At 37.0% G+C, this 17,299-nt stretch overlaps 2 protein-coding genes and 1 pseudogene across 6 annotated transcripts in view; 2 read left to right on the forward strand and 1 right to left on the reverse strand.

Moving 5' to 3' along the window:
* LOC114529957 (deleted in malignant brain tumors 1 protein-like) overlaps nucleotides 1–17,299 on the forward strand; it is a 31,144-nt gene that overhangs the window by 1,491 nt on the left and 12,354 nt on the right. For 3 of the 5 annotated variants that reach the window (XM_028551526.1, XM_028551527.1, XM_028551530.1), the window contains exons 3-7: nucleotides 1,842–1,926; nucleotides 2,260–2,577; nucleotides 4,138–4,485; nucleotides 5,231–5,566; nucleotides 6,655–6,999. In XM_028551526.1, the coding sequence (XP_028407327.1) occupies nucleotides 1,842–1,926; nucleotides 2,260–2,577; nucleotides 4,138–4,485; nucleotides 5,231–5,566; nucleotides 6,655–6,999 (1,432 nt within the window). Of the gene's footprint in view, nucleotides 1–849; nucleotides 900–1,841; nucleotides 1,927–2,259; nucleotides 2,578–4,137; nucleotides 4,486–5,230; nucleotides 5,567–6,654; nucleotides 7,000–17,299 lie in introns of those variants that run through there. The other 2 variants (XM_028551528.1, XM_028551529.1) reach the window with 2 other exon arrangements.
* On the forward strand, nucleotides 9,809–11,563 carry LOC114529959. Its single transcript, XM_028551531.1, has 2 exons — nucleotides 9,809–10,209; nucleotides 10,863–11,563. The coding sequence occupies exons 1-2, from the start codon at nucleotides 10,044–10,046 to the stop codon at nucleotides 11,537–11,539; spliced, it is 843 nt and encodes a 280-aa protein (XP_028407332.1). The 5' UTR covers nucleotides 9,809–10,043; the 3' UTR covers nucleotides 11,540–11,563.
* On the reverse strand, nucleotides 11,680–12,375 carry LOC114529960 (annotated as a pseudogene).

Below are 17,299 nucleotides of genomic sequence, written 5' to 3' on the forward strand. Positions count from 1 at the left end.
AGCATCTATGGACTGTTTGGACAAATATCTATGCTTTTGACAAATAACTAATTGACAAACATGTATGCTTTTTATATTTGGAAAGAAATTTTACGAATCACCAGAATGGGTGTGCTTTAACACTGTAACAACACCCGCGTGCGATAAGAAGAAATTCTGGCAGTGTCGCTGGGTCCTTCCAATTCGTTGAATACAAAAGCACTCAATGTGACTGGATTTACATTCAACCCTCTTAATACAGCGACAATTTTTATTACTAGTGAACATTTGTGTGTGAAGTTTAAAATACCGAAACAAAAGGCACAATCGCCCAACATACTCCGTGAGTGTTAAATGTGTCAATCATCAACATTGGTTACAAAAAGTAGCAAAGTGGGCAGAGAAGGCACTTTTAACCACATTTAGTCTGTGTTCATGGAGGCTATATACGGCAATGGACTACTTGCATAATAGACCAAATTTTGATTCAGGCGACAAACGGGGCATTTCCGAGAAAAGAATTCCTAAACTTATAGTAAAACGTGGCTGCGAAATATTGTAAAGTACCGAAGATATAACCTATAGTGAAGTTAGCAAATTTTGTATACCTTTGTATTATGGCCGGAAGAGTGTAATTAATAACTAAAAAGTTTTGCTTGTGATACAAAAGTATACAAAAATCGTTTACTTCGCGCAAGGCTATATTTTCCGTTCTACTCGAAGTTTTGCAGCAAAACTTGGCATTCATACACTAATCTCAGTATGCTATTTTAGCTGTGGTAACATTTCCCCTTCGAATTCTTACCTAGATCACAAGTTGGTCTATCATACAAGTAGTCCATAGCAAAGATTATACCAAGACGAAAATAAAGCAAAATGACTTCACGACTGACGTACGACATAAATAGTAATCTTAACAGGTTAATTATTCTTCAAATCTCAGGAACTAATATTAAGAGGAAAATTTTCATCCCGATGCTGCTATTCTCCTTATTAGTTTAAGATATCAAACCTTTCACTACAAGCCGCGATGTCGAATTACAACAAGCAGATCAGAAATTTATGTCGATGTCGAATGACAACAAGCAGATCAGAAATTTACATCAATTCACATTATTTCACATCAGTGAATCACATTATCTGTTAACTCTAAGTGCAGTTGGGCGAACAGGAACAAATATAATCGCATAAACGATCGAGCCTTCATCGGTACGGAAAAAATAAAGAAAGCTTGAAATTTTTCGAAAATGTACCAGGGGGTATTCTATAAATAAACTTAATTCAAATATGGGACTTTATGTTGCATGTTATTAGTTAAGTAATTGTATCTTTTTCGGATATTGGTAATCCTAGAAATTAATAATCAATTATTGGACGAGGTCGAGCAATTAGTGCAACTCGTTTTTCAGATATAAGTAAAACTCATTTTTCGAAATTTCAGCAAAGCGAGTCGCCATTACAGTTTACAAATTTAAGCGAATGCACATGCTCAGATTAGTATTTCTAGCTGAGCTCGTTTTCAGCAAATGCGCATGCTCCGACTACTATTTGCACGCAGTTAATTGCAAGTAAATCGACCAATCAAAATCGAGAAAACAATAAAGGGATTATAACAACAATTTTGTGGACTATATGTGGGCTATAAATATTATTAATTCCAAATATCAAAGTTGACTTCGTAGATTTATGACTGTTTTGCCTGAACTGGGTTGAATTTTGTGTGCAATTTCCACAAGTGGATAGGAGAAAATAGGGTTGCGAAATAGGATACTGAATAAACACCGCGTGGACATTTAATTTAGTCTCTCAACATTGAACATGCGTTAACCAAATAATGTAACTCAGTATATTTTTCGTTTCAGTTACCTGTACACGAGATGACAAGTTTTGCCTTCATAACTGGCGCAATTATTTTTTTAATTCAATTTGCACCAAATCAGTGCCAAGGTAAATCATTAGTGAGATTAAGATACGAGGTTTCAGCCTATGTTAATGAGTTTAGAGATTTTCATTTTGATGAATACGCATTAGGAGGTGGGAGGGCTGGAGTTCGCCGCTACACCGCCCGTTTTGGAAAATTTCCTGAATAAATGCATACACTAAATACTTCTTAAGACAAAAATACGTCGAAGTATGTGAATGGAAATCACCCACTACAATATTCTCACACCATGTTTTAATTAGGAACCTCCCCATTTTGCTTAAAACATCGCCAAACAAAATGTGTTGAGATTCGCATGGAAAACGTTTGAGATTCATTGTCTATTTACCTGCCTTTAGTGTCGCTAAGGTTACAAGGGCCATCAAGTGGCAATGGTGCTGGCCGGGTGGAAATATTACACAAAGGTAACTGGGGGACAATCTGCGACGGTGGATGGGATATGAAAGACGCTAAAGTCGCATGTCATCAACTTGGTTATCAAGATGTTGCAAGAACTCTTCAGAGGAACGAGGTTCCTTCTGGTTCTGGAAATATTTGGCTAGTTGCTCTTGATTGTACTGGAGATGAAGAAAATATTGCAAGCTGTTATCATAATGGTTGGGGGATTAATTCCTGCTCTCATTCTCAAGATGCCGGAGTAGAATGTTCTGCAACAGGTATGAAGGTATCGATAGATTTGGTAATTTAGTAGATACGGACTTTGCCCGAAAATTTTAAACGGAAGTAACATTGACAAGGTTATTTCAACAGTTTGAAAACAGAATATACAGACACTGAAACTTTCGAAAAGAACGCTTGAAAGAGAGGAAGGCGTAGGAATTCTCGAACTTCCCACAAATTTCTTGTGATTTGCAATATTTTGGGGAAAAATTGAGCAATGAGCAATGATAGTTTACAGAAAAATTTTCTTGGTTCTCCAAAATTCTATGAAGATAGCTTTTGCTTATGAGAGGAACTGTTTACAAGTGTGCTTTATTTTCAATTAAATTCAGAAAAACGTTTTTTGGACTAGAGCTTTACTGAAGATTATGTGTGAAAAAGATCATTACATGATTGGTTGTCATTAAAGGCCGACACAGACCGGAAGCGATGCGGCAACGTGACGCGAATTTTCATTTTTCAGAAGCATAGAAATTAAATTCTGGAAGCAAAATTTGGAATCTATTGACGCCAAAGCAGTCAAAATGTATTATTGTTATGTAATATACAATAATATTATGATAGGTTAGATTTTACTTTATTTTGAAAAATAAAAAACGTTGAAAATTCGCGCCGCGTTGCCGTTTCGCGTCCTGTCTGTGTGGGCCTTAATAGCCGGAAATTAATTCGCGAAACTTGATTGGGCATTACCCCAGTTGGATAGTAGTTACCCCCCGGTAAACTAAACTTCTTGACGGGTTAAAAACGAGTTATAAGAATAGAAAGGTGCCTAAGGGGCTGTTTACATGAGCCCGGTTACCCGAGATTCGACGAAGCGTGAGATGATTTTGAGGAATTGAAGTGAGCAGATAACATGATCCTGGCAGTCGTATAATCACCACAACAATAGCATGTGCTTGTTTGGTGTCATAAAGACTTATTTCAATACCTCAAAGTCCTCTCACGCTTCGTTGAATCTCGGGTAACCGGGCTCATTTAAACAGCCTCTAAGTGTGACTAGTCCATTAGCCAACGTGGCATGTTTAAAAACGTTTCGGCGAGTATTTTTACTTTAACCATTTGATAAAAGCTACGATCACAAAGCTGGTAGCACCTTTGGGAATTCTCATAAATGCTTAAAAACTATAGCGCAAAACACTGGCTGAATGTTGCATATTTCAGTTCATGAGAAAAAAAGGAAGAAACCAATGAGGCCTACCTCTGAAATTATGAATTTCCTCACGCTCCAATAATTCTATGTGAACGTGAACAAAAGAATATTGAATCGATTTTCAAATTCCGACAGCTGAAAATCACTAATTGTCATTATATTTTTTCAATAAACTAATTGTCATTATAATTTTATCAATAAACTATTTGTCATTATAATTTTATAAACAAACTAATTGCCATTGTAATTTTATCAATAAACTATTTGTCATTATAATTTTAACGATAAACTTAACTATTATTATAATTTTTACAAAAGTACAAAAATTAAATTATCATTCATTTACACCATAATCAAGTAGATTCTCTCCTGCTTTTGTCGTATCGGAATTCTTAATTCTTTTTAGATTTTTCAACTTCTCCAGTAAAAGTGCGGTTACAAGGACCATTAAGTGCAAATGGTATTGGTCGTGTTGAAGTATTATATCATGGATATTGGGGGACAATCTGTGATTATGGTTGGGATACGCAAGATGCTAGAGTTGTATGTCGTCAACTTGGTTATAATTTAGATCATGTACACAGTAGAACTCTTTATAGAGACCTGGTCCCGTCTGGTTCTGGACAGATATGGTTAGCCCACGTAGCTTGTAATGGAAAGGAAAATAACATTAGAAGTTGTTCTCATAATGGTTGGGGGGCTATTAATTATTGTTCTCATTCTTACGACGCCGGAGTTGAATGTTCTAGCACAGGTAAGATAAAGATAATTTAGGTTCTTTTTTGAAAAAAATACATCCTTTTATCGACCCCTTTTACCAAGTTCGCAAGTAAAAAAAATTCATCCGCGCCGTTCTTCCAACACTGTGAAACAAATAATAAATCTGTCACCCTTTAATCTCTGAGCCGCGGAAATCTTTATCACATGGTACTGATTCTGTAGGCCGAATTATTATACCCAGGTATGTCGACAGAAATTTGTTGACATGGCATGTCGCATGTGCGACAGAGCCGAATCGCAGAATTTTGCGCGTGCGCAAAGTTCGGACGAGTAGAAAACTGGTAATTAGCAACATGTTTATTGGCGAAAAGGAAAAGTTTGTATTTCAATAATAACGTCAGTTAAATGAATTTTTTGAAAACAATCATTATTTAAAGCTTTTGGAGCCGAGTCAGTCGACAGCTGTTACTGCATAGATATTGGAAAATCGACTTTGACTTTTACTTTAACATTCCTTAAAAGAATGTTGTATACTGTTTTGATATCTTTTTGATGTTGAAGATCTAGCGGGTTAACTCGTTGATTGGCTTATCGTATAATATTTAATTTATTTAATTGACGTTTTGTAGACATGCATAAACCTTAACAAAAGTTTTAATTTACTTCATAACATTGACCTTCATTGGGAAATTGTAAAACCTCGTGTGATTTCAAACAAACAATACTATAACGTTTATTAAGGTTAACTGATCGTGTATTGTCAATATAACTATCTTAAGATTTGTCAGTTATGCCTGTTTCCATCCGGTTACAAGGACCGTTGAGTACAAATGGTACTGGTCGTGTTGAAGTATTTTTTAACGGACAATGGGGGACAATCTGTGATTATGGATGGGATTTAAGAAATGCGAGAGTTGTATGTCGTCAACTTGGTTATAAAGACGCTGTCAGAACACTTCGAAGGGACACTTTTCCTTCAGGTTCAGGAATTATATGGTTATCTTACGTCGCTTGTAATGGGGAAGAACAAAACATCACAAGTTGTAACCACAGTCCTTGGGGAGATCATTATTGTTCTCATTACCGAGACGCTGGAGTGGAATGTTCCACAACTGGTATGAAAATATCATTGAAGAGAATTAATGCATGAAATAAATAGCTTTATTTTAATTATGTAAATAAAGCAATTTGATTGGCTGAGAACTGTTTCTATTTCACAGCGGGCCGGATGCACTTTACAGCGGGTTGGGTGCAAAATTCAGGCCCGCTGTGAAATACAACCGGTTAAAAATGTGAACAAAACGACAAAACCAAACAACGTACGGCTAAAATGTGTGAAAACCTTTCTGGGAAAGGCTAAATAAATGCTAAAAATAAGTTTTTTCGCCGTTCAATACGTTGTTTTTTAATCAATTTGCCGTGATTAAGTTGCTATGGTAACAATATTCGGCATTTCATTTGCTGTTTCCCGACTAGAATGCTCTTTAAGGAGTTGATGACGTATTAAATTTCTAAAATGGTTTGCAGAATTCATAGTTTTTATATTTTAATAAGTTTATTCATTAAATTTGTTGCAACTTTTTGTGTTTGATAAAGTCAATAAAGTCAAGGTTAAAAAATAAACCGAGACCTCGGGCACAGTTTTTTCCATCCGGACCTCGCAGCCGGTAAATAACATACAGCTATATATTCAATGAATAAAGCAGCAATGCATCTTAAAAACAGAAATTATGCTTTAACATCTTTGACTTGTTGGACAGGGGCGTAGCCATGCAGCTTGATGGTTTTGACCCGCAAGGAAAATTTATTATCACAATTATATAAAGTTATTATAATTATTTATTTTTTAAGGTAATCGGTCTCATAGTTGTTGAACACCATAAATTAAGCAACCTGAGGCTGTCGTAAAGCTTCCTGTGCTATTATTGGTCTTAAGCCTTTACATTAATTCAGTGGCGTAGCCAGTCTGACGATTTGTCTCGCTATATATGTAAATTTAGAGTTATTACAATTATTCATGCCTTTAGGAATCTATTGTTTTCACAGTCAATGAACACTGAAATATTAGCATAGTGGGACAAATCGACAGGCTGGCTACGCTAGTGCATTGATTCATTCAAACCTTTTGCATCTTGCTTTCAATCATGTTGTTGACTTAATTAGCTCGATTATGAACACAGGCTGACGTAGATTTCTTTGAAAGATTTTGCAGATGAGTCTATAAGAATAAGATTGAAAGGACCATTAAGTGCAAATGGTACTGGTCTTGTTGAAGTATTCTATCATGGTTATTGGGGGATAATCTGTGATTATGGATGGGATATGAGAGATGCCAAAGTCGTATGTCGTCAACTTGGTTATGATCTAGATCATACGTACGTTACGACAATTCGTAGGCATCGTGTTTTTTCTGGTTCTGGACCAGTATGGTTATCTCGCGTCTCTTGTACTGGCGAAGAACAAAATTTAACAAGTTGTCCTCATAGTGGTTGGGGAAACAATCATTGTCGTCACTATCAAGACGTCGGAGTACAATGTGCTACAAAAGGTATTTTTATAGATTACAATTCTCAATTCTCGTTTTATACAATGTACCATTATCTTAATAAATTGTGTTTAGAACTATAGGGATTCTCATCAGTACGGCGAAAAGAGCATCCCAAAGTTAGTAAAAAGGAAAGTTTGGTGGCGAAATATTGTAAGGTGTGAAAAATATCAGCCAGCGAAATAAATTAGCATTAGGCTTGAAGAACGTTATCATTTTTAACAATTTAGAACACTTTTTTGAGCGTAATATGTAATTATATAAAAATTGCCAACTTAACACGGCGATATTTTCCCGATTTTACAAACTTTGAGATGCTCTCTCCAGCTGTATACCTTAGAACCGACGAATTTTCCTAGTTCGGAATTTAGTTTAACCGGGGAATGGTCCATTAACTATAGAAATTAATACACCGTTAATATATCTTAACCTAAACTAAAACTCATGGCCAGAAATACAGCCCATTATGGATGCTGAGCATGCGTGATTTAGCGCTAACTCAAAAATCTAATATTGCGTCCCGTATAAGAAATGAGTAGGAAAATTATTAACGCCTGTATTCTAAAAGCTCACTCACACTGACACTTGAGTGGGACTCAAGGGAGATGCACTCAAGTGGAACTGAAGTATGAGTGAGAGTGGAGTGAGAGTGTGAGTGTCCGCTCAATGAGGGGTCACTCACCCTTGAAAATATTAGGCAGATTTGAATTCAAAGACGTCACTCGAGTGTGACTTGCTGGAGTTTGGCTTTGATGTTGAATATTAATGAATGATGGAAGGTATATAGACTTGTAAGACTGTTGTTAGTCTTGTCAATGCGTTCGTACGACGTTACTGATTAAGATGGCTGAAGGTAGACAATATTTTTCGCAATTGGAAAGGTCGCTGTTAACTGAATTAGTGCGAAAGCACAAAGATCGTCTAGAAAATAAAAAGAATGATTACAAAACCATACACAAGAAAAATAAAACGTGGGAGGCTGCATCCGAACAATTCAATTCCCAGTCACGTGTGACGAAGAGGGATGCAAAGCAGTTAAAAAAGTGTTGGGAAAACGTCAAGGCTCGTGCGAAAAAACAACTGGCGAGAGAGAAGAGAGAGGTTAAGTTAACTGGTGGCGATCCATCATCATCGAAACAAGACGATGAAGCTGCGGCTGTTGCTTCTATAATTCCGGCCCAAATCAACAGCTTAAGTAATGTATTTGATGATGATAATTTTGAAGTAGGTGAGACAATGCAAAATCGCTATGCATGTAGGTGTTATACCATGGTATATGTCTTCAATTAATTTCCAACTACTTTCAAATTTGTACATAACATGTAATTGACTTTATTGGATGTTTAATGTATAGCATTCGATCGCGATGAAAATGAAATTGATTTAGAGACGACTACTTCAGGGGAAGTCACTGCACCGAACGAAAAAGAAATGCCGCCATCTGTCGTTGACGCTGCCCTAACACCATCATTCACAAGAAAACCTCAAATATACGCTGCCCAAGCACGTTGTTTGGACATGCAAAGCAAGCAGCATGAAGCAGAGATGGAGATCTTGGTGTTAAAAAAACAAAACATAATAAATGAACACACAAGGAAAATGGAAGTGCTAGACGCTGAACTGCAATATTGGGAATCGATGACTAATTCAATTAAATCCGCACAAGAGCAGCAAGAGAAACAAAAAACACAGGCTAGGAAGCAAAATTAACGACAAAAAAGCCTTAAAAATAGGAAATGGTTGTACGAGCATATTATATATTGCTTGTTCTGGCCATTATGAAGTTGTGTAATTAGAGAACAAAAGATCAATGATGTATATTGTATTTAATAGTTTAATTAGTATACATGTATATTAATGGTGTCGTCAATATGAATAAGATATGTATAATTTACGTAAAATGTTGCATTATCAGGGATCGCCGAACCGCATTTCCCAAACGTCTTTCATCAGCATGCATATCATCTAATGCTTCCTCATCAGCCGGAATATGATCTGGTTCATCTATGGGATCATTTCGGCTTCTTACGAAGTTATACAACACAGCTGTAGCGACAATTATAGTTAGGGACGTTTGCAGTTTTGTGCGAAGTGTCGTCGAAAGACATGGAAACATCCTTTTCCATGTCCCAAACATCCTTTCCACTGTGTTTCGTGTACGTATTTGAGCCCCATTATACCTGCGTTCCGGTCGGGTCTGCGGATCATTTACTGGTGTCATTAGATATTGGCGGCATGGATAACCGCTATCACCAAGCAATATACCTGGGATATCACCACATTCAAACTGTGCACATATGCGACTATTGTCGAATATTCCAGCATCGTGTACGCTACCGGGCCAACGAGCGACAATGTTTAAAATTTCTAAATTTGGCCTGCAAACCGCTTGAACATTTATTGAGAAGTATCCTTTTCGATTTCTAAATAGTTCAGCATTTTCACCCCCCGGACATGGTATTTTTATGTGTGTACAGTCAATTGCACTCACAACAAATTAAATGCACAAATTCTCCAGAAATCTAGTTTAAGTTGATCCAGCATATCACCTTCAGGAAAAGTTATGTAATTGTTTTTTAAGCGTGCGATTGCGTCGGATACTCGCTTTATAATTCGACTTGCTGATGGCTGCGAAATTTCGCACAAATCTCCGCATGCTAGCTGGAATGTTCCCGTAGCGTAAAACCTGAGCGTCAACAAAAGTTGGATATCTGCGGGAATAGGTTTCCCTCGGTCGTTATGTGCAGATATTTCTGGCCTAATTATCTCCAGTAACTCTCGAAATCCGGCCTTAAAGGCTGCTTTCCAGTTCTGCGTTTTTCTACGTGCGTGCACGCACGTTTTACGTACGTGGTCTCCGCAAGCGTAAACGCGTGAGTTGATCGGTGTTCAACTTTTACGCGAATGTTCCAGACACGCAAGCCAGTTATCCAATGGAAAGTGATTGTCAGATCACGTGAACGGTGTTTTTTCAGTTTATAAAATATAGAAATAGCTAAATATAATATTAAAAATTGGAAAGTTTCCAGACTTTTGAACTGTTCGAGATGGGAAAATATTCTAATGTGGAAGAAAAACTTATTTCAGAAGTACAAAAGTATCCTGCATTATGGAATACCAAGGATAATAACTACAAAAACAAAACCATTAAGGAAAATGCTTGGCAAGAGGTCGCAGAATGTGTAAATAAAGACAGCGACACCAGCTACACAGGTATTAAAATCTGTCTTTTTTATGTTAGGGAGCTTTGTTGTTGTTATATGATTTACTGTGGAGTGCAAAGTACATTAGTCAGTGTATTAATGCAATATAAAAATTGCATCATGTTTTGCCTGAAATATTGCTTGACAGTCCAGAATCAAGGCAAGCTTTTAAAATTGCACTCAGTAATGAGAATATTCTCTATTTATATAAATCACATGCATTTTTAATCCGTATCATGTATATGTATTTGTATCCGTATCATGTAAACAGGTATCATGTATTTTCACTTGGAAATTCCAGGTGCAAGGGTAAAAAATATTTCCAAGGGTTGCCAATAATTGCTCACATATCTCTTAAATGGTTTGGAAAGTCCAAGGAAGGGGTAAACTTATTCAACTTACTATATGTATTTCAAGGGGTGCAGTTTCCAAAAGTTGCATGGGATATCCCAAGGGACACCCATGAAAAACCAGGTCTCAGGAAATTCTAGGGGAAAGGTCCTCAACTGTAATTATAAATGCATGCAATATATATATATATATATATATATATATATATATATATTAATATATATATATATATATATGTGCCAATTCAATATTAAGCAGAGCATTTTGGTTCAATATAACAGCTGACCAGCTTTTACTTTATTAAATCTGTAGTATCCGAATATAAAGATAGAATATGGAAGAATATTCGTGATAATTATGTTCGTGCACTAAGTGGTACTGCAAAGAAAAGTGGTTCGGGGGTAGATGAAGCACCTCAATATCCTTATCTCAATGCCATGTCTTTTCTCAAACCTTATGTAAATATAAGAGCTAAGAATGCAGAGAGTAATTTCCAACTACCAATTGTACAGATCAATGACACATTAAATCAAAACAAGACAAATGAAGATTCATCACAACTTGGATGTGAAAAACAGTTGGAAGTTGAATCTCAGAATACAGATTTGTCTGGTTCTACTCAATCCAAAAAACCCAGCAACATGGTTGTGGAAGATACTACTGTTCAAAAGCCCACTAGAAAACGATCATATGCATCAATGTCTCAACAGCATGTGGATAGAGCCATAGATGTTAAAATTTTGGAATATCTATCTGGTACGAAAAATCCAAAAGAATCAGTTATCACAACACCAATTAGTGCAGAAGATGCCTTTGGTAAGAGTGTATCCGCTCAACTTCAATTATTGGATCCTGAGGCCAAAGCAGTTGCAATGAGTGAAATTCAAAAGGTCTTGTGCCAAGCTCAGATCCCACAGGCTTCAATGATTACTCAATCTCACAATAACAATCCTGTCTTAATAACCCCATCATGGCAAGAAGATGAATAAGTATGAACCAAGCATGTACTGTTAGCAAACACATATATTTAACATAATTAATAATCTGTTTTTAACATATTCTTTGTGTTTTTGTTAATTGTTTACAATTTTGTTATTATACAGTTGATATAAACATTAATTCTTTACATTAATGAAATTTGTTATTTATTGATTCACACAATTAAAATTATATTTTTCTTATTCCTCATGTTGACCAAGATTTTGCACATGAGCATATTGCCATGGCACTTCTCCTTCAGCTGATATGAAATAATGTGTGAGCAAATCTTGAACAGCCTTGGCATTACGTGCATAGTTATTACTACCCTGCTTTTGAATTGGTAACAGGCCAGTGTCGTTTTGTGTCAAAGTCCTCCAATCTCCGGGCCTGTTTCTTCCATATCTATACACAATTTTATGATATTTCAATCTTAAGCACTTGCAAGACATGTGTATAATATATTTGCTATTTGCCTGTGATAGATAGATAATCTAATATATACCTGTCTTCAATGTCAATGAATCCGGCTGGGCAGTATCTCTTAGATTGATTTGGAATGCCAAATTCCTCAATCATCAGGTAATTATGCAGAACAACAGTAGCTTTGGTTATACTGGCAACTTTTCTAGTTGATGCCTGAATTGGTCTCCTCAGCACTCTCCACCTAGCTGCAGCAATGCCAAATGTATTCTCGATGACACGCCGTGCACGAGATAGGCGATAATTAAATATCTTCTCTCCTCTGATAGAAATTTACCAGGGTGCGGCTTCATCATCCATTTCTTTAGTGGGAAAGCATCATCAGCGACAAATAGATAAGGGCACTGATCCGTAGGTTTCTTGGGTAAGGAACCAGGTACAGGTAAATTTAGATTATTATTTTCAAGAGCTTTTCCAAATTCTGATTCAGCAAAAATGCCCCCATCAGCATTTCGGCCAGAACTACCAATTTCCACCAAGGTAAAGAGGTATCTGGCATCACATACTGCCATCAACACTATGCTATGGGTACCTAATATTTATAAATGAATAGAAATATTAAAGATTAGGGCATATATAGCAATTTGAAAAGATAGTTGGCTTGACAGAAAAAAACACTTAGCCATATCATTTGTAGTTCATGTATTTTTATGAAACAAATTATAATTGTAGAGTTCAAATTGGCCCTGCATGTTATCTATTATTTTTAAACCTTTGTAGTTGAAAAACGAAGAACCAGCACGGGCAGGACATTGCATAACCACATGTTTCCCGTCAATTGCACCACAGCACATTGGGAAATTCCATATCTCCCAGAAGTCGGATGCAATCTTCTTCCATTCATTTTCATTTGATGGTGCTTTCATGTAATTTCTTAACGATTTCCACAAAGCTTCAGAAGTCTCCTCGACAATTCTTGTTACTGTCGTATGACCAAGACGAAAGCTAAATGCTATGCTTTGCTGCGAGTCGCCTGTTGCCAAGTATCGAAGGGTAACAGCCAAGCGCTCTCCGGGAGATATAGGTTCGCGGGTCAACGAATTTTTAACCAAGTATGGGCCAACGAGACGTAGGGTTTCTTCAAAACGTTTCGGGGTCATTCTGAAATACTGAAAAAATGACTCGTGGTCATTTAGTCGCATTTCTTGAATTAATCGATGATATTCGCCAAGAGTTTTTCGACGTTTCAGTATATCTTTTACCCAGAAACGCTTTTTGTATTTGCTTATTCCTCGTTTCCTTTTACGAAGCCACAACAACAAAACTAACTCCTCGTCGGACGCCATCTTTAAAAATTTTAAATCTCCCGCGAATTTTACGCAACTAAAAACGCTGTTGTGGATATGAAAAATCCGTGCGTTTTTATCCGTACGTTTACGCACGGGAAAAAAACGCAGAACTGGAAAGCAGCCTTTAGTTATTCGGTATCTGCCACGGAACTGCTCCTCGTCATATTTCCCATAATAAAAAATATAAGGTCTCCGCCTATCTCTGTTGTTTCTTGAGACATTATCCAGCAATTCTAACCTTCTTAACCACCTTTCGCCATATTTGAATCACTAACTGCAACTGAGTATAACCAAGTGTAGCTCAAGGGACGTATGCCTCTCACTCACACTTCACTCAAAATCTGAGTTTCACTTGAGTGTGAGTGGTGTCTTTGAAAAGCTGGAGTGTGAGTGTAGCATTATACTATGTGAGTGTGAGTGGACACTCATTGAGTGTGAGTGTGAGTGAGCTTTTAAAATACAGGCGTAAATCTTGCTTTCTATGTAACCCACAATAGAGAAGTCATGTTTGTCCACGTCCAAAACATCATCAATTTATTGATCTTTAAACACTTAAAATTTGAGGACAAGTGAGATCCCCAAGTATGTCCCCGAGAAAGAATATTTTAACGATTTAAATTGTATAAGAAAGTATAATACTCCGGGCATATTAGGTATCTTACTGCTCCAATTTCTGCTTGTTGTTGGCATGCATCGGCAAATGTCCACGTTTGATCCGGACCATCTGGTTCATAAAGCTCTAGCTTTATTTACATTGAACTTTATAATATAGCATGCTGATTGGTCCAAAAGCGTGTCTCTATTTACAATTAGACAACGAGTCCGAGTTGTCTATGAGGGCTATGGTGGCATATGTTGAGCTATGTAACAAAGAAAATTAGGTATCATGATACACTTCAAGCGGGGTCACTGAAAGTAATTACCGAAAATGGTGAAAATTCAGGATAATAATTATAAGAAAGCAACTTTAACCGTGCCTGTGTGAGAGATACGCTTTCATAAAGCGTCAAACGCAGCTGGTATCACTTTTGATTGTTATCAAGCCTGTTTTTACTTAACTACAATTACTCAACCATAAACAAACGTAGTTGTCCTTGCACTTGTGTGACTTTTTGTAATGGCCGATAAATTGATTGAGAGAAGCCAGGGTGAACCACAGTTACTAGAATATACATGGTGTGGAGATTAGATGGAAGTACAATACAACTCATTATCTATGTTATTGTCCAGGTTTAATTTATGGAAAAAATGGTTCCTTATCTGTCACATGTCTATTGTATTTTTGCCCAACTAACCAATAGCAATGCCTTGGCTTAGCTCCTCAACCTGGATTTGAACAGCATGTTAATTCAGACCTTACCATTGGTTTATTTGTTCAAAATACAATAGACACGTGATGAACAAGGAACAATTTCTGCATAAATGTTCCCCGACATAGTTAATGAGTTCTATTGTACTTTTATGTAGTCTCTAAACCATGTATATTCTATTAACTGTGGGTGAAGCCAGCTCTAATCCTGGACATATTGACATATTCTCCCCACTCACGCGTTTATCAAGGAAATGAGGGAATATAAATCAAGTATGGACCCTGAGATGGTATGGAGGCAAATTATAACCGACCAACATATTTTGGAATTTCAGTACTTCGTAGCTATTATACAGTTTATTATAAACTTACGAGGCTATATTATTGACGATTATTATTGATTATTATTATTCGATCATTATTATTAAAATACTTGAATGGCAGTTCAAAAACGAACTGAAAAACAAAAGTTTACAAGTATCAGAAAGGTAAAACTACTTACATATTTATATACAGGGATAAAATACTCAGAAATACATTTACTAACATGATAATACCATAATTACAAAAAGATATACTAACATTAGGTTCTAAAATATTAAAAGATTAAAATGAGTTCCATTTACGTATGCAATACGGCAAAAAGCTATGGTTATAGCGTTTCGTTCGGCATTTAAAAAGTGAGATCGATCGAGGATGTCTGAGATCGTACTCATGGGTTAAAGGTTTGGGTAATAGACTAGAAATTTTACCCGAAGGGTCATTATAATTATTTTTATAAAAGGTTCTGCATAACCGTTCCCTTCTCGCTTCTAAAGTAGGTAAATTCAGATCTTTAAGGCTTTCGGACAAATGGGGAGAAATAATTTTAAACGCACGTTGCTGAATATGTTCCAATTCAACGGTGAGGAAATTCGGTAGTGAGGTATGCCAAACTGGACACGCATATTCCAGGACAGGTCTGATGAAACTACAATATACAGCCTTAAGATCACTAGGTTGGACTCCATTTCTTCTTAATAGCCTTAAGGCATACAGGCGTTTGCTTGCTTTAGAGGATATGTGCTTGATGTGTGTGGTCCACTTGAGATCGGAGGTTAAATTTACTCCCAGAAGTTTGATAGAGTTCACAGCCTCCAGGGGTAGGTTTTTGACAAGCAAGGGTTGTGCCGGGGGCTCATTGATCAAGAAGGACACGGTAAAATCTTTAGTTTTTTTAACGTTTAATTTCATGTTGTTCACATTCGACCACTGTGTCACCTTGTCGAGTTCTTGCTGTAATTTTGGAAAATCCGGTTCAGATACTCTAACAACTTCAGAGATAGCACAATCATCAACGTACTTGTACAGTGGTAGTTCACTGGATAGATCATTGACCATCATAAGAAAGAACAATGAGCCCAATTTTGTACCTTGCGGAACTCCAGCATTGATTTCTTTCCAATCAGATTTGCAAGATTTTAATTTGACGCGCTGTTGTCTACCTTGAAGAAAACTTGAACACCAATTTATTAACACGGGTGGAACATTGAGAGGTTGTAACTTGCTCATCAGAATGTTATGATCAATTCGATCAAACGCTTTAGAAAAATCAATAAAGCAGGATCGAATAATGGTATTAGGTGTTTCCAGGGCCGAAAGCCAATGGTGGATTAGGTGCACGAGGGCGTGAGTCGTTGAAGACTTTTTCACACAGCCAAACTGGAGGGGATCAATGAATGGCATAACAATAGCTGCAAGCCAGTTGAAAACAAAAGACTCAAGAATCTTGCTCAGTACTGCGGTGAGGGATATAGGTCTAAGGTCCGTATCAATAGATTTCGGTGTAGGGATCTTGCTTAAAGGGAGAACATCCGCGCATTTCCACAGATCAGGTACACGACCTTCTCTAATCGAAGAGTTAAACATGGAGCATACAGGGTAGCTAATATTTGCGGCACATGTTTTCAGGATCCAATTGGGGATCTCATCAGGTCCTACAGACTTACGATCGTTAACACCTGCAAAGGCAAGTTCAACAGCATCACGCGTAATGACGTATCTATCAGGAACATTGGAAACGGGTACTAGAGTAAAATTTAAATGCGGTATATCAGCAGCAATACTGCAAAAGGATTCATTAATGACGGTGGCAAGCTCAAGGTCTCTCAAGACGGTGCCGTTTATAGCTAGACAATAGAACGGAGGGGGGTTGGACATTCCTGACAACGGTTTAATACCGTCCCACCACTTTTTTGGATTGCTCTCGTGCATGTGATTGATTTTGTCATAATAGAATTTTCGACGTGCACTTTTACAGAGTTTTATCACTTTATTGCGATAAACATTAAATTTGGGAAGGTCATTATTCAACCAAGCTTGTTGACGTTTGTTAATGGATTCTTCAATAGCAGGAGTAATCCATGGTTTATCATTGGGATGGAGTTTAACAGTACGCATGGGAATACATGAATTCAAAGCACCATGAACCACGGACTGGAACAAATCCAGTTGATCGTCACATGAATTTCGCCTAATGAGCGGTGTCCAATTAACCGAGTTCAGGCAGGATATAAAATTTCGTTTGTTGGAAACACGATAATCACGCATTAGGAGTCGTGTGGTGGGTAAGCTTGGAGCATGTGGTGAAGTGGGTTGAAGTAATATACTGGAATGATCAGATTGGCCAATAGGTGGCAGGATGGTAGCAT

This window comes from Dendronephthya gigantea, unplaced genomic scaffold (genome assembly GCF_004324835.1).
Source record: "Dendronephthya gigantea isolate DGI-Jeju-01 unplaced genomic scaffold, DenGig_1.0 000058F, whole genome shotgun sequence".
Taxonomy (NCBI): Eukaryota; Metazoa; Cnidaria; class Anthozoa; order Malacalcyonacea; family Nephtheidae; genus Dendronephthya; species Dendronephthya gigantea.

Coding starts and splice junctions, on each gene's coding strand:
- LOC114529959 (XM_028551531.1), top strand. CDS start 10,044: ATGGGAAAATATTCTAATGTGGAAGAAAAACTTATTTCAGAAGTACAA. Junction 10,210..10,862: donor CAGCGACACCAGCTACACAG/GTATTAAAATCT, acceptor TTAAATCTGTAG/TATCCGAATATAAAGATAGA.